The sequence below is a fragment of the Neofelis nebulosa genome, chromosome 2 (assembly GCF_028018385.1).
Source record: "Neofelis nebulosa isolate mNeoNeb1 chromosome 2, mNeoNeb1.pri, whole genome shotgun sequence".
In the NCBI taxonomy this organism is placed as follows: Eukaryota; Metazoa; Chordata; class Mammalia; order Carnivora; family Felidae; genus Neofelis; species Neofelis nebulosa.
This window is the reverse complement of record NC_080783.1, coordinates 214,306,866-214,331,411: the sequence shown is the minus strand read 5'-3', so window position 1 is coordinate 214,331,411 and position 24,546 is coordinate 214,306,866. Positions and strand designations below refer to the sequence as shown.

At 49.4% G+C, this 24,546-nt stretch overlaps 1 protein-coding gene across 2 annotated transcripts in view; it reads right to left on the bottom strand.

Moving 5' to 3' along the window:
• MTOR (mechanistic target of rapamycin kinase) overlaps window positions 1-24,546 on the bottom strand; it is a 133,555-nt gene that overhangs the window by 37,370 nt on the left and 71,639 nt on the right. For both annotated transcript variants that reach the window (XM_058719094.1, XM_058719093.1), the window contains exons 29-30: window positions 6,754-6,829; window positions 3,642-3,781 (exon numbers count right to left, since the gene is read on the bottom strand). In XM_058719094.1, coding sequence (XP_058575077.1) covers window positions 3,642-3,781; window positions 6,754-6,829 — 216 coding nt within the window. The remainder of the gene's footprint in view (window positions 1-3,641; window positions 3,782-6,753; window positions 6,830-24,546) is intronic.

The window sequence follows — 24,546 nt, the reverse complement described above, 5'->3', positions numbered from 1 at the left end:
AACAGTACGGATGGACTTTGAAAGGGGGACAGAGTTTCAAAAAGTGGAAAAAGGAGCAGAGGAGGAAGTGGGTACACTTCAGGAAACTGAATCGACAAACGCAGAGGAAACAAATTCTGTGGAGTTTGAAGAGCAAGGTTTGGCCAGAGCTCGGATTATGAGGTAAAGTTCACTGAGAAATGGGCTGGGGTCACGACACAAAAGACTTGGATGCTAGGCTGTGACACTTACATATAAATTCAAGGGCAAAATGGAGACGCTAAAACATTTTAGGAATTGATTGGTTAGAGTTGAATTTTAAGAATGTTTACACCTTGTTTTGTTTTGTTTTTAATCTTTCTCTTAATAGCATGGTTGTATGATAACCAATTTGGAAGTGGAAAAAATTGTTTTTGAAATAATGTGGCTAGTTTTCAACATACTACTCTTGCTTTAGATCAGTACCGTCCAATAGGTTTCTAGAGTGATGGAAATGTTCTCGATCTGCACTGTCCAATGCACCAGCCACCAGCTGAATGTGGCTGAGTACTTGAAATGTGACCAGTGTGACTTGAATCATTAATTTTATTTAATTTTAAATAGCCACACTTGGCTAGTGGCTACAGCAGTTTTGGATACCTGTCGGACATGAAAAACAAAAAAAAAAACCTTAGTTGTACAAACTAATGAGGCAGATTTGATAGGCTATGCTTCCTCATTTATTGAGGTGGACGACTCATTAGGAGAATGCTAATTATGGAAATAAATAATAACATTTCAATCTCCCTAATAATGGTTAAACCAGACAAACCAATTTCAAGCAATTTTAGACTATTATCTGCATATATGTGATCCAATGCCTAAGGCTAAAATCATTGACATTAAATTTTCATGCAGTACAATTAGATCTTTTGTCTTAGGAATACAGTAATAACTTTATATTAAGAAGTAAAAATAGCCATCGTTTGCCAAAGAATATCTATAATTAGGTACAGAAAGGATGTGTAGTGGGAGAGCGTTCTGCGTTCTTCTTAGAAGACTTCCCTTGATTTTTCTCCAATAATATTCTTTAAACTGCCCAAGGTATTAACATTTCAGAACAATCTAAATTTGCCTATTTAGACAGACTGAGATTTCCTAATAATAACAAAATGGAATACCGTGAGGCCCTTGAGAAAACGAGACAGCATTTCAGGTAGTGACGGGAGAGTGGCTTACACGCGTTAAGTGAAAAAACAAGGTGCAAAGAGGTGTGCAGAATTCACCATCATAATGTACATGGTGCACCGATGCGGACCGTCACCGGGAGTCTCCACAAGGACCCGGCCTCGGCGCCTGCGGGTCTGGGTGGCTGCGGGACGGGGAGAAGACTTGGTTTGTGCAGTTCCGTCACTGGTTTGTACTAGTGGATTCTGTACCATGGTGGATTTTGCCTTTTCAAAAATACAATGCTTTAAAAATAAAAAATGATTACAAGAACGTAGAGTAAAACAAAACAAAACAAAACAAAACAAAACAAAACAAAACAAAACAAAACAAAACACGTCCTTCAGGGACAGAGGCTGCCAATGCAGATCCAAATGCGAGGGTGCGGGCCTGTGGAACTTCCCCCAGACGGCTCCTTGGAGGCCTGGTTTCAGGGGAACCTTAGGCTTTGGGATGATCTGACCTCTGAGGAGCTCTGGGGGTGTTCCAGCCTCCCTTTATGCTGGAAGCTAAAACCGTAATTCTTTCCGTCCTCACTTCCGCACCTAATCAGACTCCAAATCCTGTCAACACTGCCTCCTAAACACCTTGGGATCCAGCCCCCTCCCTCTCCCCTTTCTCCCCTTGGGTGGCCTCTGAACAGGCCCTTCCAACCCTTCTCTGGTCTCCCTTCGATCCATTCTCTTAATTTGCTCCGAAAGGTTCTGTGTATAATGCAAACCTGCCAGTCGCGGCCCTCCAACTCCTCGGAGGGCCGGTCAGTAGCCTTAACTCCTCACGTGGTATACACCCCACGCCACCTGGCCCCGGGCGACCTCTTCTGCCTCCCCTGTTACCTCTCCACATCACACTTGACCCTCCGAGCCACACTGAACTTTCAGAACACTGAACATACTGTGTTCACTCCTCACTACACATGTTCAAGTTAGGTATCACTTCCTCCTGGAAGCCTTCCAAACGCTTCTACGCCTGGATTGGGGGCCCTTCTATTTCCCACAGCCCCCTGCACTTCCTCTTTATTACTGTATTCACTCTGTACTACTGTAGCCCAGTTACCTGGCCTGTGAGCTCTGGGAAGGCAGGGGCTGTGTCGCCTGGTTCGCTGCTGCGTCCTTGGGACCTGGCACAGACACTGGCCATGAAGAGGTGCTCAGTAATTACTGGCTGAATGGGTACATAGGGGCCCTCCGGTCTCCTGTCTCAGAGAAAGTCTGGATAATCCACTCGTGGGGAAGCAGCATGGCATTTCAACTATTTAAAACTATTGTTACAGTATTTCAGCATTGTGACGCCTGGGGGGCTCAGTCGGTTCAGTGCCTGACTCTTGATTTCTTTCGGCTCAGGTTGTGATCTCACGGTTCGTGAGGTTGAGCACCGCGTCGGACTCTGTGCTGAGAGTGCGGAGCCTGCTTGGGATTCTCTCTCTCTCTCCCTCTCTCAAAATAAAAAATAAACATTAAAAAAATAGCATCTCACCACTGTACTGTGGCCTTTTGTTCCAACTATTTAAAAAAACTGCACACGGGGGCGCCTGGGTGGCTCAGCCGGTTGAGCATCTGGCTTCGGCTCAGGTCATGATCTCACAGTTCATGGGTTTCAGCCCCGCATCGGGCTCTGTGCTGACAGCTCAGAGCCTGGAGCCTGCTTTGCATTCTGTGTCTCCCTCTCTCTCTGCTCCTCCCCCACTCATGCTCTATCTCTCTCTCTCTCTCTCTCTCTCTCTCCTTCAAAAATGAATAAAAACATTAAAAAAATTTTTTTTTAAAACCTGCACTAGATGCTGGGAAACAGAATAGGGACCATTTTCCCTTCAATGTCCCCCCAAAAATCCCCAGACCAAGACCTCGGCAAGTGTTTGCAGCTAAACTCCCCATTCCCCTTCAGTGTCCCCCAGTCTTAGTCCTCCCTTCAGGGGGGAGGGCAAGGCCATCCTGCTACCTCCATTGGTTAAAGTCATCTGCTCAGACCACCGTCACTGTACTCTCCGGCCTTAATGACTATCTGCGATATGCTTGTCTCACGAGCCTCCTGATGGAGGGAGGCCTTATTTTCTGTGCTTCTTTTATGTCTGGGGCCTGGCAGAGTGCCGGGCACGTAGTAAGCGTTCAATATAGATGAAGCATCTGAAGAGGGCGGTAACTTGTTCTTCTCTCCCAAAATCATTAGCAAGAACTAATAAAGAAAAGGCTATACAGTAAGAACGTGAGGTCTGCATGGTCAAGGTCAAGAGGCAGACGGGAAGGAGCAGGTGTAGATCCTAGCAGCTCACCCAAGCCCACCCTGTCCTCGAGGACTTACAAAGTCTAGGTCTGAAAAAAAACCTCCAAACACCCAAGGTCTAGATGATCCCCGGGAAGATGCCCAGTGAAACAAAGAGGAGTGTCTTGGGTGAGAACTCTGCGTGGGGGAAGCCCTCCAAATCCGAAACCCCACAGAGGACGTCCCCGGCGGCTCACCATTCCCCCAAGGCCTCGAGGCAGCGCATGCGACCCAGCATGAGCTCTGGGTCGTCCTTGTTGGTGTCCATCTTCTTGTCGTAGGCCACGAGCGCATCTTCCCACTCGTGCAGCTTCTCGTACCAGGTGGCCTGGATCTCCTGCCAGGTGGGAAAGAGAGAAGACTGCTGTGCGCATGGAGAGCTGGAGAGCAAATTAAAATTGCACGTTTTAAACCCCACGCTGCCTTTCTTAAGGTGCTAGGTGCTTCCCCCGTCACCGTATGTCCTGGCTTTGGTGGAAAAGAACTTCAGCATATCTGGAGGCAGCTTGGGTGGCGGTGCGAACACAGGTGCCTTGGCACACTGATGGAGTGACCCTGTGATAACCTGACAGCAGATGGCGGGCCATGTCCCCGTGCCCCGTCACGTCCTGCCCAGACGCAGGGGCCACCAGAGCCCCGGCAGGTGGGGATGCGATGACAGGGGAGATCCTTTGGGACAGCAGGAGGCCCCGACCAGAGCTCCTGCAAGGATGCCAAGGCCTCGGTCCGCTGGAGTGCGGGCCGCGGGCCACCGGACCGGGAGCTGCTTTCCTGATGGGGCCGGAAAGACCAGGCATATTTGCACATTTGCTGGAGGAAAATAACTCGAATTTTTAAAAGCTCCTGATTCTCTGCATTTCTTAATGCGTTTTTAAACTTTCAGGAAATACTGATTTAAAATACGATAGAGCGCCACCACTTAAAATTCTCTGGAAAACCTTTCCTCCCTTCTTCGACTCCTGCATCCAATGTTCCCTCCTGCTCAGCGCCTGGCAGGTCTGCCAGTGTCGGGGGCCAGAGGATGGTTTCCATTACCCGGGCAGATGGTGCGCCACGCTGAAATTCAGCGCTGGCCACGTGAGGAAGAGGGGCCACAGGCTAAAAGGGGCAGACTCCGGCTCTCCAAATGGTCAGGGGACAGACCGCTTCCCGAGACGTCTTTGCCTGCAGCCTCCCCCCCCCCCCCCCCCCCCCCCCGCCCTCCACCTCAGTCTGTCTTCTGGGCTTCTTCCTCACCAGCCTAGTGAACGGCTACTTCTCTACAGGCCAGGGCAGTGGCTCTCCAGGGATTTCTCCAACAACAAGAGGAGTCTGCAGCGGATTCTGTACGATACAATCCAGGGCCCACCCGCGCTTCCCCCCATTGCCCTCCTTTCCTTTCTGAATAAAAGTCTTATTTGAGTGGTATTATTTGAGTAGCCGACCGCTACTCTGCTAAGCTCTCTGAAAGGACCTTTTCTTCTCGAACCTCCATAAGGAGGTCATTTCTATTTTCAGTCGTTAACTCGTGCCGACTTCCCCTCGGCGGTTCTTGGCACAGCCGATCCCCTCGGCCGCCCCTGCACGAATTCCGCTGCCCGGCAGCCCTCTGCCCCGTGTCGGTGCACAGGAGGGTTCACCCAAACCGGCCTGTCTGGCTCTGCAGAAGGGAAAACTACTTAAACTTCATTTTCCGAGGCTGTTTAGAAGAATATGAGAGCGAAAACTTAGAAGCGTGGCTGTAAAGACAGCGTTAAAATGAAAAACGCTAAAATTGGGAAGTAAATGATTTCTACCCCAGCGGGAAAGAGGAAGGGGGCCGGTGACCAGCGGATGGCACACGCTAGGCGCAGCCAAGCAGAAAGCAGAGGCAGCGGCATATGGAGCAGGTCAGGCAGGGGGCAGGATATTTTGAATTGCAATAGATTGCAGAAACTATAAGGTTTAAGCAATGAATCACACGAAATTCTAATGAGATTGCTGTTACATAAATTGTGCTGAGAAAGCGCAGGTTCTGCCAAGAAAAGCCAAACCACTGTCAGGCTTAATACGCTTCAGCTCCCTAAATATAACAGAAAATCCACCACGGGTTTAGCAACAATCCTGGACCTAATGGCCACCTTTAGAACCTGGAGACAGAGGAACTTGCACTTAAGGCTGGCGCTCTGAGCCGCTGGGCATTAGCTAGCTGCTGGCAGGTCACCCGAATGCCAGATGGTCATGGGAGCTCCGTTTCTATCGCCCTTACTGCGGCCCAAGCTCTAGGGAGAGCAAAGGAGGAGAATGCATGTCTTCGAGAGACTACGTTAAGCGCCCCCTCTGCAATCAAGGATTGAGGCAAAGGTGGAGACGTAGTCCCTTCTGCCCTGTCATCTGGACAGATGCTGTCTTGGTCTAGTTACAGATAGGTGCTCAAGATGGCAAAATACTCCCTGGAAAGTTCCAGTCCAGTTGACTAGCCCCTGTGTGAGGCAAAAGCCTATGAAGCGGCCATGGATTTCTTCACTCTAACACACTGGGCCCTTGATTACGGCAAACCTGAGTAAGTGACCCACGCGACTAACAAAAGGTTCCTCATCAAATGCACGGACCCAGAACATCTTGACCTTCCCGGAAGTCAATGCCGAGTTGATTAAGTCAATGCTTTATATATGGTTAGGTAGTTACCAAAGCACCCTCCCCGGACCACAGAGGGTCAGGGAAACATTTTAATATTGATAAGGCAGAGATGGCAGGAGAGAAGAAGCTATGTGAGCAATAATGAAATGGAACAATTCCTTAACAGGAGGTATAAATTATAGTACATTTTTTTCTGGAGCACTGGCCATGGTTTCTTCTGAGGTATGTCCTGAGCGTTAATCGTGGGCCGGTGGCGATGCCAGCCGCCACAGATGACACAAAATAACTCAGGTCAGAGTTAAATGGATGAGGCCAGACTGCCTGGGTTCAAGTCCTGGCTCGGCCAGTGATTCGCTGTCAGATCAGGTGAGGCTGCTGTTCTGCTGGGACCACCGGCTCCCTTCCTGTAGGATGGGGTCACGATTGCACCTCTACTCATCGGGCTGTCGTGAGGACCGAATGAGATGGTGTACATAAAGTACGCAGCGAAGGGTCGGGCACGTGCCAAGAGTCTGATGCACACCAGCTATTACTATTTATCAGGTTCCGTCCTCCCGACCTATATTCAATTTGAATGTAATCCATACAGCCGCTCTCTCCTTCATCCTTACGGTACAGCAAAGTCAGATGTCAGCAATTGGCAAAAGAACAGGAAAGTAACTTTCTCCAGGGGGTGGCTGAGTGCCTCCCTAGCCAGGTCTCTGCACTTACCAACTCTCCGAAGTGTTTCATGGCATATTCTAATACCCCGGCAGCTGCCTCTGGCTGTTGTAGCTTATTATTAATGCTGGGGAGACAAAAGGAAGAGGGGGTTACACTCAACATGTCAGAGACTGGGAGGCGTGGGGGTCGTGGCGGGTAGATGGCTCACCAGCCCACCGGAGACAGTGTCTTGCAGAGAAGGTGACTGTCTGTTACCACCCAGCAAGCTCAGTCTGAATGACTTCTTCTAAGGAATGATTTCATCTCGACCCCACACTCCTGGTTTTGAGGGGGTAGCGTCTGGTAGACAGGAAGCCTCACCGGCTCTGGGGCCCTTTCTCCAACCAGCACGGACTGGCTTCCTCTCAGATACTGTCAGTCAGGCACCTTGTGTCTGTTTTCTAAAAACTAGAAGCCCTGGGTCCGTATTTGGCCCTGTCGTTGAACACGACCAGATGAGGTCCCTCTGAACTTTGAACTCTTACTTCCGCTCATCAGTTGCCTCCAGGAATCAGAATGATCAAAGTCGATAAAAACCATCAGGCTCTGTGGGTGACACAGAAGTGGCACGGAGGCTGGGTCATCCACGTTAATGACAGAGCACCCCAGGGACTGTGGCCGTGCAACCATCTTGACTGCTCCCCCGATAGCCCATTTCCTTCCAAGATGGACGCTTCCTTAGTCCCTCTTCGAGGACCACCCCCTCCCTCTGCAGTGGGCAGCCAGGGACCTCATCCAGGGTCACATGCCGGGCGGAACGATGCTTTTCACTAACGACACGCTACTCTGCTGTCATCTGTGGGCAGCATGTGGCCACTGGGACCGACTGGGGGACTGTAACGTATTAGGACAACTAGGCGGTAGGCTGGCGGTGGGTGCCTGGCGCTGGCTAACCAGGGAGGCTGTAGAGAGGCCCCGGAAGTTGGACAGCAGCAGGGCCGAGACCCTTGTTCCGACGGTAACATACACGAAAGGGGAAACGGAAACTAAGCCAACCCTGAACGTAAGCTGGAGTTACAGAAGGACGGGAACGAGGGACGAAACAGGCCTGAGAAACTCATAGGACAGCAGTTTCTTTATCTGTTCACAGGTGGGGAGCAAACGATGTCAGTCCAACTTGGGAGTCTAGACTGTTTAACGAGCAAGGGATCCAGTTTATTGCCCTAAGTACAAACTGTCTACTTGACTAGAATTAATTTTTAAGTGGTTTTGGGAAACTCCAGGATTTGGGTGGAATGTGGTAATAATATGGCAAGAGATCGCTGGTATAAACATTATTTTTAAAAATTCAAATTCCACCACATTTATTCCAATAAAACCAAGAGGGAACTGCCCGCAATCTGTCAAACTAGAGAAGTTAACATTTGTGGAAGTAATAATCTAATGCCTCATGTTTACAAAGCACGTTTCAAATGATCTTTCCAACCTATCACTGCTTTAACCTCCTGCATCCCTGAGAGAGTGGAAAGGAAAGGTATTACCAGTCTTGTTTCACTCCTGGGGAGACTCAGGCCTGAAAGCGTAGCAATGTTCCCCGAGGCCCGCAATGAATGGGGAGAGTCTCCATATGATCTGAAGCAATTTTATGACTCTCCTTTGTTAAGGTGAGGATGGGGAGGGGGGAGGGGGGCCGCTTTGGATTTGGAGTCAGAGAGCTTGGGTTTCCATTTCTGGAGGTCCAATCCTGCCGCCTATAAGCTGTACGACCATAAGCAAGTTCCCTTTTTTGAGTCTTAAGCTTCTCATCTATAAAATGGGCCTAATACCACTCCTTTCAAGCTTCCTCAGGGAACAAAATGAAATAATGGGTATGAAATTACTAAGCAGATCCTGGTAAATGCTCCTTCCCTCCTTTGGTTTTGTCTAAGAATAAAGGTTGCTAGAAACGTAGCTGCATGCTTGTATGCAGAAAAAACACTCATCTAAGGTTGAGACTCGAGCCAGCACTAAGAAATCATCAACTCATCCTGAAGACAACTATTTGAGTAGGGTGCCCAGGCTCTAGGCCCTGCAACTGGAGGGGAGAGTCACCATACAGATGTCTCGCTCCTTTATTTACAGCAGACAGGTGACCTCAGGTGGCATCTACTGGGCAGACCCACCGGCACTTCTGTGCTGCTCCTAAGCAATGAGCCAGAAGGTTCTCCATGCAAGTCAGTCCACTGCAGGACTCAGAAACATTCAAAGAGAAGCAATAACACCATGGTTTCTTTCCAGAAGTCCTATGAGATTTAAAAAACAAAAATTGTGTATATATGAATGTATGTATATATTTCCTTAAATAATTTTTTAAAGTTTATTTACTTAGTTTGAGAGAGAAGAAAGAGAGTGAGAGTGGGTCAGGAACAGAGAGAGAGGGGAGAGAGAATCCCAGGCAGGCTCCATGCTGTCAGCACACAGCCTGACTCGGGGCTTGGTCTCATGAACTATGAGATCATGCGTGACCTGGGCCGAAATCAAGCGATGGCTGCTCAACTGACTGAGCTACTCAGTGCCCCTGTTTATTTTTTTTTTTTTAAGTAAGCTCTATGCCCAATGTGGGGCTTGAACTCACCACCCCAAGATCAAGAGTCACATACTCTACCAACGGAGCCGGCCAGGCACCCCATGTGAGTTTTTCTAATAAGCTCACTCACACAGGGTTAGGTGCATTTTATTAATATCACTCTTAGCCGTATCCATACAGCTTTGTGATTACCTAGTTCCCCGAACCCAAACACAGATTTTGGAAGCTTAAGAAGATATGGGAAAAAAAAAAAAAAAAGCCAATGTATCTTCTCTAATGAAACATGTAATATGCCATATGTAAATACATATAATTACATAGACTGTATATTCTTTTTGGTTCCAGTGTGGATTCTGGGATGACCGTGGCAGAGATATTAACTACTCTGGTGAGGAAGACAATGTGTTCTGTGCCTAAAGCAAAAGAAGTTAACTCTAAGAATCACACATAAAAATCCAGGAGTTCCAATAAATGTCTTCCGATCTTGCGTTCTGGAGCATATGCTATTTTCAAGAGCAAATTACAAACATTGCCAAAGTTTGCCTCACTTGGGACAAAGCCAACACAAAAACGGAAGCAAGCAAAAGCCTCTTCCCACCCCATTCTCCCACTCATTATGCCTAAAAAGGAAAGCTTTACAACAAGCTGATCAAAATCAGGAAGTAATAATGACTAGGAACCAGAGGAGAAATACGAATTTTACCTTAATATTGCTATGGCTTTGATATCCCTCATCAAAGGAGAGACTGACTTAGCTTTGCAAATTAAAAACAAAACAACACCCCCCCCCCCCAAAACTCATCGTATGCCCCCTACTCCTTCAAGGGAAAGTCCAAATAAGTCCCCTACCTGTAGAATACAGACAGAGGTGCTGGGCTCCCTTGGGGGAACCACCGAGCAGGACTTTAGAACCTGCCAGAAAACTGGGGGTTGTACCTTGAGATTCTGTCCAACAGTAAGGATGATCACTGAAAAATTACAGCTTTGACTAGACGGACTAAAACACAGCCATGAAAAATAACCGGGGTCAGCCTGAGGAAAGGGTCCCTTATTAAATCCTTGGTCTCTGGATTGAGGACCTGAAGGAAAGGAGGAGACTGTGCGCACCTACGGGCGACCGTTCAGAGTAAATATTTTGAGTTGACCGGCCGCTATCCCCATTTATTCTTTTCTCCTCCCTGTTCCCTCTTTATTTTCCTGACTATGCTTCCCTCTTCTTTCCTTCCATGGAGTCTTCCGCGCACGCTACGAGGCTGCTGGAGAATGCAGCTGTGGACGCGGAGAGGAGGTTCTGGTGAGGGAAGGAAACAAAACTCTTGGTGATACAAGAGTCTGTCATCTTGTTTGGGACCTTAATTTTTTCTCCTTCCGCCATGACTTCTGGCATTCCACTGCGGGAGGCAACGTATCAGAACAACAACAAAAAGAGACCTAAATTTACCGAGCGCTTACCGTATGTACGAGCCACGGGGCTTACTGCTTTTACGTGTTGTCTCATGAAGTAGGCACTAATATTAATATTCCCATTTTACACATGAACAAGCTGTGGCCCAGGTCACAGGCTCCCGTACCATTAAAAATGATCTTAACAAATTGTTTTTTAATGTTTATTTATTTTTGAGACAGAGAGAGACAGACCATGAGTAGGGGAGGGGCGGGGAGAGGGGGAGACACAGAATCTGCAACAGGCTCCAGGCTCTGAGCTGTCGGCACAGCACCCGATGCGGGGCTTGAACTCACCGACCGTGAGATCGTGACCTGAGCTGAAGCTAGACGCTTAACCAACTGAGGCACCCAGATGCCCCTAAAAAGGATCTTAAGTTGGGGCCTTAAGATGGCTCAGTTGGTTGAGCGGCTGACTCTTGATTTCGGCTCAGGTCACGCATGATCTCACAGTTCACGAGATCAAGCCCCGAGTTGGGCTCTGACTGACCGCACGGAGCCTGCCCGGGATTCTCGCTCTCCTCTCTCTCTGCTCCTCCTTGCCTGCATGCATGTGCTTTCTCTCAAAATAAGTAAACTTAAAAAAAATTTAAAAAATAAAGAGCACCTTAATTAATAACTAAGAGTGCACTGTAGCTCTGCAGCGGGAGGGACAGCGCCTCAGCCTTCCCCCTCTTGGATCAGCAGGCGTGCATAAATGCTTGTACAAGGAAGGAAAGCAAGCATCGGGTGGGGGGTGCTCCCTATAACCCGCCACGCGGGAGAAAGCAGCCCTACCAAGCTTTCGTTTTAATTTCCTCCTCATGGACGCTGTGGCTGACCGCCCCTCTGACCCCGAAGCTCCCATCCCGTCTCTTTCCTTTCAGAAGCTGCGGGTATGCCTTGATGCTTCCCGACAAAACAGCCAGCCAGGTCGCCACCATGGGCTTTTCCAAGGCAGCGTGTCCAAGGCTGCTGGGCTTACAGACACAGCCCAGGCTACAAAGTGTGGGCTGCCTAAGTCTCTGTAGTCAAGTGCCCAGTCTCCTGCCTACTTGGGTGACACAGGGCTGTCCTCTGAAACAGTCCCCTTTAAAAAAAAATGTTTTTTTAAAATGTTTATTTATTTTTGACAGAGAGAGACAGAGCATGGGCAGGTGGGGGGGCAGAGGGAAAGGGAGACACAGAATCCAAAGCAGGCTCCGGGCTCCGAGCTGTCAGCACAGAGCCCGATGCAGGGCCCAAACTCACAGACTGTGAGATCATGACCTGAGCCGAAGTCGGGATGCTCAACCGACTGAGCCACCCAGGCGCCCTGAAATAGTCCCCTTTTAAAACTCAGATGTGGTTTTATGAGACTGAAGGGAGAGGCTCTATGTTTGGCTCGTGGGGAGAAATCACCTTCACTCAAAGCCCCCTTAATGAGGAACTCTTGTTTCATGGGGCAGCTGGGAGTTTTCTATCGTCCGTTCTATAAACGGTCCCTTGTGTGCCCCTCAGTCGCTCCGTGTTACTGCTGGAGGCTTAAAAGGGCAAACCGTTCCAAACCCCACAACAAAGAAGCGCTTAACGACACAAACCAGACCCCACGGACATCAGTCCAGGTGACAAGATCTGACCACAAACAAGCTGAGAGAGGTGGAGGTTCGGCAGCAACGTGCCCACGAGAACAGTGCAGAAGGACAGGCTGACGAATTTCCTGTCTCCTCCCGACAGGGGCTGAGGCCACAAGAACACAGAGCTTTGCCAGCTGGTGGAGGCCCAATCGACAGGGGTCTATCTGCATTCTGCTCTGTCTTCCAGTGGGAGCAGCCGGTTGAGATCTTACAGGCACGAATCTACAGGGCAAACAGAAATGCCCTGTCCACGTGATCATCCCGGAGCCCACAACTGAACCTGGCGTTAGAAAGCCCGTGAAGAGACAGACAAGAAGACAGCAAGGTAGGACAGCAAGAAGGGGAGAGGCAATTCTACCGACATTCACTTTCACTCATTCCCCACCCCAAGACTTAATTTTTATTAAGGGAAGTGGAGTTGAGAGCTAGAAACTGGGAAAATTCTTGGCAATTGAGGGAGACACTTTCTAGAGTTGTGCCGAATTAACAAATAAGGACGAGACAAGAGTGCCTCCATGCCTTCAGTGGCAAACACCTTAAACCATGTATCTTCTCTCCCTGCTATCTGAGAATTCTTCTCCAGAAGCAGGGGAAGCGGGTCAGGTGGGCCAGGGGCTCAGATGTGAAGGAGATTCTCTCGCCGCCTCGGCAGATGCCCCGTCGAGAACGACGGCGAAAGAGCCAGTGCTGGCGGGAGGGCCTGCTTACTTCTCCACGGCTCTCCCTCTCGAGCTTCTCCGCAGTGCTTTTCCCGTGCAGGTGACCAGCCCCACGAGGATGAAACTGACCGAAAGGGTCAGTCACTAAGTCACTAGCTGCTCGGGGTCTTAATGCTGACCCACAGCATAGCAGTAAGACGGTCTCTGGCTTGGCATCCAAATGCCACTCCCACCACCTGAAGAATCCTCAAAGGGTTTGGCTCGTGGGAAGAAATCCCAAAGCGTTCCAAAGTCATTGCTCCCCACGCTTCTGGATTGATGTCAAATCCCAAGTGGCTTGGCCTGATAACTAATTCCTTCTGGGATGACTCCTTTGGTTATTGACCTCATCTCTTAGCCTCGCTGCCCCAGCGACCTTCAGGCTATTAAGAACAAAGCCCGGGGGGCGCCTGGGTGGCGCAGTCGGTTAAGCGTCCGACTTCAGCCAGGTCACGATCTCGCGGTCCGTGGGTTCGAGCCCCGCGTCGGGCTCTGGGCTGATGGCTCGGAGCCCGGAGCCTGTTTCCGATTCTGGGTCTCCCTCTCTCTCTGCCCCTCCCCCGTTCATGTTCTGTCTCTCTCTGTCCCAAAAATAAAAAAAAAACCAAAAAAAAAAAAACGTTAAAAAAAAAACAAAACAAAAAAAAAAAAACAGAACAAAGCCCGAGGGGCGTCTGGGTGGCTCAGTCGGTTGGTCGTCCAACTTCGGCTCAGGTCATGATCTCATGGTTCGTGGGTTCGAGCCCCACGTCGGGCTCTGTGCTGACAGCTCGGAGCCTGGAGCCTGCTTCAGATTCTGTGTCTCCCTCCTTCTCTGCACCTCCCCTGCTTGTCCTCTCTCTATATCTATCTCAAAAATAGACATTTAAAAAAAAAAAATTAAGAAAAAAAAGGACGCAGCCCAAGCCTGTTGGAAAGTCAGTCAAATAAGGAGCATCTGCGGTCACATCTGGGGGACCGCTTAGGCTTTCCTAGCGCTCCCATCAGGAATTTAGGAGAACGTTATGCACTCGCTTCCCAAATGGCTCCGGGCCTTCTTTCTCCTGTCTATTTCTAGTGCAGACCACAGTCTGTGTTTTATTTGGTGCCCAGTCAAGTAAGAATTCTCCGAATTCCCTTAGCGCCAGGCTGCGGACACATGCAACACAGCTGACTGGGGACCTTGGCAGGTCCGACCGAGGAGCTCCTGACCAGCCAAGATGAGGCCAAGGGGGACGTGGCTTTGCATCCTTACCACCTACATCAAGCAGTTCCTCCTGCTTCTCTTGTAGAGGCAGAGCTGCTTCAGACCATTCCCTGTCCCTTCTCCCAGCACCGAGGCTTAGCTCTGTGTGCCAAGCGTGATCCCCGCACAGAGCCAAGGAGATCTGCGGCCGGCCGGGCCCCGTGTCTTCATCGGGCAGTTCCCCCGGGACTCTGGGAGCAGCAGGGTAGACTGGGGAACCCAAGGGTGTGGCAGCCTCTTTCTGAAGAGGGTAAGTGAAGACAGAAGGCCACGTGAGGGCATCTGAACTGCGACATGGACGAAGGCCGTGAGGACGAATTAAACTCAGGCAGCAGGAAAACGCAGGCAGGCTGGTTGGCCTCCGTCGCCCACGGACAGCTAGGTCAGGTGATGACGATAGCGCCTGTGGCTCTGTTAGGGTCAAACTTCCCTTTTCTGCTCTAGGAACTCAGGAAAAGTCACTTTAGTCCTTTTTTACATATTCACAGACAGGAGGCTGGCCTCATTAGAAGGTTTCAAAGCTGGGACATTCGGTGTCCCTGGTGTTCTAGGGCACCTGAGGCATCCAGATAAAAAAGATTTGATGCGGAAGAAGCGGCCTGCCTTGGACAGTCAATGGGTTCCCGACGTCTCAGTCCAGAGTGGCTTAAGGGGAAAGAGCTCGTACTTGGTCTCCACCCTTTCCTTCGGTCACAGTTTAAATGGCGTGTCGGTCACGATACTTGGAGGACATGCTAACCCTGCATTTGAGAAAGTGGGAGATGTCAAGAGGAAAAAAGAACACCAACAGCTGTGTGAGGGACAGATTAGGGAGACAAAAAAATCCTATCTTTCCAAGATTGGAGAGGGGAGGTGTATCTTCTGGTTAAACTCCACTGCAATTCAACCACTTTTCAAAATACTGTTTTCACCTACGCATATTCTATGTAAACAGGTATGTGTTCTATACACAGCAGTGAGCAGATCATTCGTACAATTTCGTATGTTGCTTTTGCACGTAGCACAGGCGTTTCCCACTCGATCCAGTCTTGGCAATTACTTTTAAACAGCTCCACCATTTCGTCCTGCCTGTGGCTCCCAGGCCTGCGATCGGTCTCACGGGTGCACCTTCTTGGCCGGTGGGCGGGCAGCACTCGCGTTAGATTCCCGACCTGCAGGCACGCCGCTCAGGAGCACACATTCGGCGCTCTCGCACGCGCAGTAAGCGATCTGTCCGGCAGAAGTCTGCAAGGCCCGCTCTGGGAATCCAAGCCCCGAAGATGAAGACGGCGCTCAGCGACAAGCCCGGAAGGCTGTCCCATTTGACACGTCACCTCCAGGCAGCCCCTGGCTGGACGCGGGGCCCAGGTGCCCTAGCACAACCCGGCATAAGGCACGGAGAGGCCCCGGAGCCCCGGAGTGTCAAAGCGCACGTTTTGTGCCGGCTGGGTTTCCAACCCAGGGGCCCGTCAGAGGCGCGCTGTAAAAATGATGAATGGCTGTCACATTTCCAAGGCTCCGGCTGATTTAGGGAGCCATTGGCAGACACATCACTCCCAGCATGTCAGCCAGTTAATTACTTCCAACTTTATCTTTCTTGTCAACACTTCTTGACAAATTGGCCATTATCTTTTTATTCTACAACAACGAGCACTGCTCCTTTTCTGGTGATGCCTGGAGGTTTTTCTCCTTTCCGCTTCTTCGTACCCAGAGTGGATTGAAGAGCTCTGAGAGAGCCGATTAGAAAGAGGAGCTGTCAGGAAGAGGACAAAAGCGGCGAGGGCTGCTAGAGTGAACCCAAGGCTCATTATCAAATGTCTTCACTCAAAGCAGAGTTGATGTTTTGGGTAAAATACTGATTTCCCGGCTTCCCGATGTCCGGGAGCTCTGCCTCAGTCTCTCGCGGGGACGAAGTTGGGACACAGAAAGGTAAGTGAGCTGGCGTCTGCTGATCTGGCAGTGCTGAGCTCTTCTCCCCACCTAACTGGGAGCGCGGACGTGAGGTGGCCCTCCGCTCCCCTGAGAGGCCACATTGTAGAAACACCGATGCCCATTCTGGAGTCAGGGAAGAGGGAAAAATAAACCTACTTCTTGGTAAGGCCAAGCCAGTAGAAGATGAGCGTGACACGCTATAAACGGGCCACCGAGATTCAAAGTCTGTGAGATGACCAAAAGCATTTGGAGAGACCAATGGTGTCACCACCAATACGTTTCGCCATCACTGCACGGACGTTGTCAGCGGTGGCCATGGGGCAGAACCCAACCCCTACTGTACTCCACCAGTTGTAAGACACACACTTTAACATCTCTGAATCATGATATGGCATATAATTCAAGGTTTGAGAGCGCTGTGACGTGGTTTAGTTGCCAGCAGTAACCCCCGCCCCGCCCCGCCCCAGAAGTACATAAAAATCAGAAGCAGCGTCTCTAACTCACCATTTACTGGTCCCATTAAATCTCGAGGGGTTCCGGCGGGTGAGCTACGTACAGTGGAAGGGCAGACATTTACTACCGAACTACCGCGAGCTTCTCCCTTTGGGACGGTCTTGGGCTGCAGTGAAAGACCCTGTGTCCTTTTGGTTCAGCTTTAGGGGAAACCCCGGGATTCTTCCCTTCGTACGGCTCCCTGCGGACGGCCGGCTTTCTACACTGACAGGCAGCTTCTCTGGGGTTTCTGAGGTGCTCTATAAAGACAAGCTGTCGTCCAGTGAACCTGTAGAAAGTCTTCAGAACAGCCAGAGATACATTTATGCTCTCCTGGCGACTGGTGAGAGACCTGACCTCTTGGGTAGGGCTGGATGTTAAGAGGGCACTAAAGAAAAAGATGGGCCCGGGAAGATACAATCTGCGTTTGTGCTCTGGCTGCACGGGGGTTTCCTCTGTCCATCCGCTCTCTCCTGTGTGGAGCTGCCCTACAAGGGGTACAGATTCCTAGAGGCACATTGCACTTTTGAAGTCAGCATGAGCCCAGAGGTTTGGAATGTGTTTTTGTCGAGAAGCGAGGAGCTTTGAGCAAATCCTCACCCCTCTGGCCGGAGTGCTTTTTCTTCCAGCAGAGGTAGGGGAAAAGAACACGACTCTGTGCCTTTTCTGGAAGCCAGGAAACGACTGTGGAAGCAGGACTCATACTTCCAAGCAACACAGCGGTGACACCCTGGGAACATGTGTTTAGAATTAAGACAGAGAGGGTTTTACTCACCCCTCTAGCCCCTCGCCGGTAAACAGCAAAGCGCAGTCACGCTTGCCATTAATTGGTTGCTCAGGCACAAGTGGCACAATTTCTCGAACGTTCTCAAAGAATTACAGTCCCCTTTTCCCATCAGTGCTGCCTACGTCAGGGCGGCAGAGGTCCGGCCCGAAGGGAAGCTCTGGGGATCCCAGGGCACCTGGGTACGAACGTGTGATCCTATCCTGCACTTCTGACGGGGTCTTATCTCCGGCTGAGAGTGACTTTCTGCTACTGCAACGTAATGGGTATTTCATCCCCTTTTGGGGACAGCAAGATCTGTCAGGTTCCCGGATAAGTTCTGGCGAACACAGCTGCCCCGAGATGTGGCTGTTTTTACGGGGACGTGCGACTTCATTCTGCCTTCGATGTCAGCTGTTGCGTGTGGCCCCTCAGGCCACGGTGATGGTGAACAAACAGGCCGATGCAGGCGGAAGCGATCAGATAGGCCATTTACCCAGGCCTCTGGAATAAAGTGGAGCGGGACAAAACCTTGCTCCAAATGCTCTGTGGTCCTTCTGTTGGTCTTCATACGTAAAGAAAGAGGAGGGAGACACAAATCGATGGTTTCCAGGGAGACAAAGGGATCACACAGTGAGGATGCTGCCCCCAGTTATTGATTAAAATACAAGGTTGAGCCAGATGATCTCAGTGTTTCCAGTTCCCACTTCCTTTGATTCTGTGTCTAAGACCTACAGAAGGAAAATGGACTCAGAGCAGGACAGAACGCAGGGGCCAACGATGAAGACCTCGCGGTGACAAAGTACCGCCAATGACCATGGATAGAGACTCTGAGTCTCCACAACAGATGTTTTAGGCGAAGAGAACCTTCTGCTGGGGATTCATTCTTTCACTTGACGAGTTCCAAATAAGGAGCTCTTTGGTCTCAGTCCGGTGCCAAGAGATAGATGTTAGAGCTACCGTGGTAAATACGACAGACGAGGGCTTTGCTTTTGCAGAGCTAACGGGCTGGTGAAATAGATATACAAAAAAAACGAAAACAAAAACCAAAACAAAAAAACCCTGAAATAAATGCTGTGAAGGTAAACACCAAGAAGAAAACAGAGAGCCTAGATGGAGACTAACGGGGGGGTGGGAGGGGGGGGGGCGCTTAGTGTAGACTCGGAAGGGCAGGGAGGGCTTTTCTGATGAGATGATAACTGCATACCTAACCAGTAATACTTGATATTTGCTGGACATTGACTATGTGTCGTCACTAACCTGTATCATGTGCACTATCGATTTTTGAATCAACTTCCTAGTTGAAGTGTAACACACATACAGAAAGGTGCACACAGTGTGCAGCTTGAGAAATCGCGGAGTGAAGATACCCTTGTAAATACCACCCAGAGCGAGAACCAGAACACAACACACTGCCAGCGTCCCAGAAACACTGAGCCTTCTCCTGACCGCGGCTCCCCTCCTCATCTCTAGAGGCAACGACTATCTGACCTCTGACGCAACTGGTTAGTTTTGCCGGGTTTTTTTTTTTTTTTTTTTTTTTTTTTTTTTTTTTTTAGTTTAGTTATTTACATCAAAAGAGACAGAGAGAGCACGAGCAGAGGAGGGGCACAGAGAGAGAGAGAGAGAGAGAGAGAGAGAGAGAGAGAGAGAGAATCCCAGGCAGCTTCTGCACTGTCAGTGCAGAGCCTGATGTGGGGCTTGAACTCATGAAACTGTAAGATCATGACCTAAGCCAAGATCGAGAGTTGGACGCTTAACTGACTGAGCCACCCAGGCGCCCCACAGTTTTGCCATGTTTTGAACCTCGCCTGATGCTCAACACGATGTCTGGGACATACGTCCGTGTTGCGATGTGCCACCAACACGCCACGGTCGTTCTTCCTTCTGGTGCTGAAGACTCGTTCACTCTATGAATATATCACAAAGTATCCATCTTCCCGCTGATGGGCATGTAGGTGGCTGTCAGCTCTTGGCCGTACGAGTGCTGTCCCTACACACGTTCTTGTACTGGCTTTGGTGCAAGGGTGCTGGCGTTTCTGTCGGGACCCTACCAAGAAGTAGCACCTTTGGGTTACAGGGTGTGTTCTGCTTTCGAGGACACGGACAAATTGCTCCCCAGAGTGGTTTCGGCAGTTGACATTTCCACCGGAAATATCTGCAAAGCCCAATGGCTCCACATCCTTGTCAACACTTGGTACTGTCCGTGTTTCCCATTGCAGTGTGTGTGTATTGGCGGCATGGGAGAGTTTTGATTTCCATAATGACTAAGGAGCTTGAGCAGCTTTTCGTGTTTATTGGCCTTGTGGAGATCTTCTTTTGTGAAATAAGTGCCTTGTGACATCTCTTGCCAATCTTTAAGTTGGCTACCTTTTTCAAAGTTGTTTGAGAAGAGCTGTATGTATACTCTGGATGCAATAAACACAAAGATATCTATTGGAGATAATCTTCCTCCCTTTTCGCTCTCTTTGTGGTGTCTTCTAATGAACAGAGATGACTCTTTCTATTGCATTTGATAATGTTTTCTTGTATGGTTAGTGCTCTTTGTATCTTGGTTAAGAAATCTTTGCTTACCCCCAAGATGCCGAAGATAATAGCCTATGTTATCTTCTAGAAGCTTTGGTTTTACCTTCCACATGTGGAACGGAAGCCTCCTCTGAACTTGAAGTTTTATGTGTGGTGTGAGGTAAGGGTCAAGAACCCTCTTCTCCCCGTAAGGCTACCTAGCTGACCTGGAAGAACTTGCCGAAAAGACTGTGCTTTCCTCAGTGTTCCGCGGTGCCATCTTGTCAAAAATCAACTGTCTACACACATGTGGGTGTTTCTGGACATTTGATTCCACTCCATTCATCTGTGAGTTTAGCCTTGTGCCACCACTACGCTGCCTTTAATCACTTACAGTAGCTTTATGATAAATATTGATTTCTCGTAGTTTAATTCCTCCAAATTTATTTATCTTATTCAGAAATGCCTTCACTATTTTTATCTTTTATTTTATGATTATTTTTTAAATGTTTATTTTATTTTTGAGAGAGAGAGAGAGAGAGAGAGAGAGAGAGAAAGACAGAGGATCTGAAGTAGGCTCTGAGCCAATAGCAGAGAGCCTGATGCGGGGTTCAAACTCACAAATGGTGAGATCATGTCCTGAGCTGAAGTCAGATGCTTAACCAACTGAGCCACCCAGGTGCCCCGCCTTAACTATTTTTAATCCTTTGCTTTATTGAACCAGAAATCCTGTGAGGTAAAGTAGTTAGGATTTGCATCACCACTGCACAGATCTGTAAACTCAGAGAAATAATTTGCCCAGGGTCATGGAACTACCAAAGATGGGAAGGGATTAGAACCCAGATTTGTCTGATTCTAGACCCAACTATTTCAAGTCCTTCATATACCGCCTCCTTAATCTTCAAGCCAGATGATCCCTTCGGGGCATTTAATATGAACGCATTACAATTTCAAGAAATTCGGATGTTCTAGGCCGTCCCATTTCCAGTTAAAAATCTTGTGGGGCAAGTACAAAAAGCCCCTTTCCCGGTGAGACTCAGGAAAACAGAGCAACAAGGGTAAGGAGCTGCTTAGATTCCTTCCAGAGACTCGTCTGTCTTCAGAGTAGCAATCACGCCCCTCACGTCGACTCCTCGGGGCCCTCAGGCCTGGCTCCCCTCCACCTCTCTGGCTTTACTGTCCTCCGCCCCTGACTCTTAAGCCACACTCAACTACTTACGTCCTCCTACTAAGCCAAGGTCTTTCACAAAGCTGCACCTTGCTCAGAATGCCGGCCTCCCACCCCTGGCTACCTCCTCCTTTCTCTGTGAAACCTGGGTAGCACTCCCCTTGGGAGGCCTTCCGGACCTCATCTGAATTGGGCACTCCTCCTCCTCTGTGTCCCTCACCTAGCATGTCACACTGTCCCAGAGCTCAGCTGTCTGTTTCTCCAACTGGACGGTGAGGCAGTTGAGGCTGGGCCGGCATTGTTAACGATGCTCTGCAATTTACATGCTGGCTAACAGAACAGACGTTTGCTACAAAGTCTGAGCGCAGAGACAGACTCTCTTGCTAGGTGCTGTTGTGAAATAATAGACTCTAGAAGGAAGCACAAGAGAAACGATTTCTAACACGTCCAGAATGCACTCTGGTACGAGTGGCAGATCAGGAGACTTAGGGAAGAGATGGATGTGCCTCCTGGGGTGGGTGGCATTTAACTGAGGCAGAAATAGGACTGAGCGACAGGAGTGTCAGGTATTGGGGCACGTGGGTGTGGCTCAGTCGGTTAAGCGTCCGACTTCGGCTCCGGGCATGATCTCGCGGTTCGTGAGTTCGAGCCCCGCGTCAGGCTCTGTGCTGACAGCACGGAGCCTGGAGTCAGCAACCTGCTTCAGATTGTGTCTCCCGTCTCCCTCTCTCTCTGTCCCTTCCCTGCTCGCACTCTTTCTCTCTCTCAAAAATAAATAAACATTAAAAAAAAAAAAAGGAAGAAGAAGCGTCGGGTATTAAATGGCCGCATACAGTAAGGCAAAGCCGTGACTCACTAAGACTTTAGGAGAAGTAAAATATCCCCATAAAGAACACTATTAAACTAACAACGAGGCAGGCAGGTTCTTCTGAGATGTACTCATGCCACAAACTGAGAGTCCGGTTCTAAGGGTAGCTGTTTCCCTCACCAACTGTGCAAGTGGTGGTTTAAGGGCAGGCAGGGGCAGGAATATATTAGCAAAGGAGGAGGCTCTCCAATCGGGACGTTTTCGAGATAATGCGACATGACGCTCCATTTGCGTGGAAGGAGAGACCACCTCTAGGTCTTACCCAGCTCTGTAATCCTCAGGCTGCTGGAGGCTTCCCGTCCTTGGTGCCAGCCCAAGGCAGTATGGCCCAGACTGTGAAGTGTCTGAGAACTTCCAGGCTAAGTAAAAGCTCACTGGCTTTTTCTCATTAAGACTATAAATTTGATTTTCACAAACATCTTCCCCAGGAACACCAAGCTGACCCTCTTTCACCAGCAGCAAAATAGAGAAAAGGAAAAACTGCAAGATGTCCAACACAGGCTTTCCTTATTTTCTCAGTTAATTCCCATTTTTATGGTCACTTTATCCGCTGAAGGGCAGAGAAGGTAAAAGCCTCTTGGAGAAGGGAAAACTGGTCTCGTCCTCCACATTCTTCCTGGTTTTCTCCACTGGCTTAGCTGTACTCAAAACAAGGGCTTACTTTTCTTTCTTTCAGAAACTCAGAATCTAGCACATCGCAGGGTTGTGGATGTATGCAGGATTGATAATCTTCCGGCATGGGAAACACTCTTAATTTGCTATTTTTTTTTTTAATTGGGAGGGCTATTGACATTTGGGCAGCTTAGGTGATTTAAGAAAATCTTCAAATAAGGAAGGCTTCTGTCTCTAACTTGTACCTCATGTTAGAAATAGGCTTTCAGCAAACAAATGTCAGAGAGTAGGCATTCATGCTAACAGCTAGGTGCTTCTGATCCAAACCTATGAACCCCCAGTAGGGATTGCTACATGGGCTGCAAATACAAATGGCTGCTTCACTTTCGGCCCAGATAGGAAAATCTATTCGTAGCAATTTCCTGTTTGGGCGGGGGAAGTGGCCACTGGGAAGAACAAACAGAAAGTTGGCTGGGAATCCATAGAGCTCCACTGACCCTTTCTCTATCACGTTGCTCGGGGGGGAGCACCAGGACGGCAGGGTCACAAAGGATGCTCCACATGCCTGTGTGGCACAGGGCAAAAGCTCAGTGTCAGCCGATGGCTGGGAGATCGACGTGAAGATCCTCACCGGGTTCAGGAGGCCGTTGGATGTGGATGGTTGGGGCTGGGTTCGTGTTGGTGAAATGAACTCCATGTGGCCGAGACCGCAGTGCCCAGCTGGGCTGGGTATTTGCGAAATAAGAGCGGGGACTGGCTGCCAATTCTAAACAGGCTCTTCTGAGAGGAATGGCAAGCTGCTGTGGGGGGCCAGCCACACCCTCACCCCTCAGTAGGCAAGGGGACTCAGGAAGGGAGAAAACGAACCCTGGGACACCTGAGCCACAACCGCTTAGTGATTTAAAGGGGGGGAGAAAACCTGTTTGGCAACTCTAGCTGCTGAACAGAAATGACTTTCTGAGGCCAGAAGTGCCACCTGTAAAGGGACTCCGGGGGTCATGGCAGGGAAGGAGGGCTGTCGGGCACCAGGCTTGTGTGTGAAGGACCCACATGGAACAGCAACAGGACGAGGTCTGCCTCGGTGGCTCCGTAACATGGAAGCAGAAAGAGCACGTTCCAAAGACAGAGGCAGTTACTGCTTAAGGATGGAGAGGCCTCTGTATTCGTTCTCAGTGAAAAGCTCATTTTAAGTATCTAAGGTTTGCCGAAGCCCCAGGTTTTTCCCATTTGTTTTCAAAGGAGTAGTGCCCTTCCGTTCCAATACATGAGAAGTGACAGCATCCCTATTTTCAGGGACGTACATCAGATATAGAGAAGAGCTTCAGATTTGCAAACTGTGTTGTACAGGAAGAGGGACATAAGACTGTCGATATGGGTTAGGTGACAGAGATCCTTTTCCCTATGATTTAATGTACGTTCCAAGTTTTGAATCACGGGCCACGGATGGGCCTGTTCTCCGCTGTGCCTACAGACCGACGGAAGTACATCGGCATGACCGTGCCAGGACCGTGTCCGGCACTCCTGAGTTTTTGTCCCTGCCGTCCTCTCCGACACCTCCTTGTCAAATGCCACGTGCGAGGAGCCAATACGGGCCCACTTGTGGAAGAAGGAAGTACGTAAGAAGAAAGATGACTGAGCAAATCCTGTGGATACAAACCACAAAGCCTTTTTTTGCTTCCTAAGATGCTTACTCTTTCTATTTCTAGAGCTCTTCTAAGTTGGAGATTTTCCACCGTGACAGTGTTAGATCTAGGCGGAACGAGGGTTTTGTAAAACATCATTCTCTGAGTGATGATCAGAAAGAGGAATAACCAGCCTTGTTAAGAGCACACTCAGCAGGATGCCAAAATATACCAGATCCTCATATAAACAGCATGGATTACATTAACAGGCCTCCTTGGGTGAGCGGGAGTCGTATTCCCAATTCTCTTTGCCCACCTTACAGTCACCCCACGGTTATGTAACCTTTAGAACGGAATTTGGAAATTCTTCCGACCCTGCCCTGCTCGCTGATAG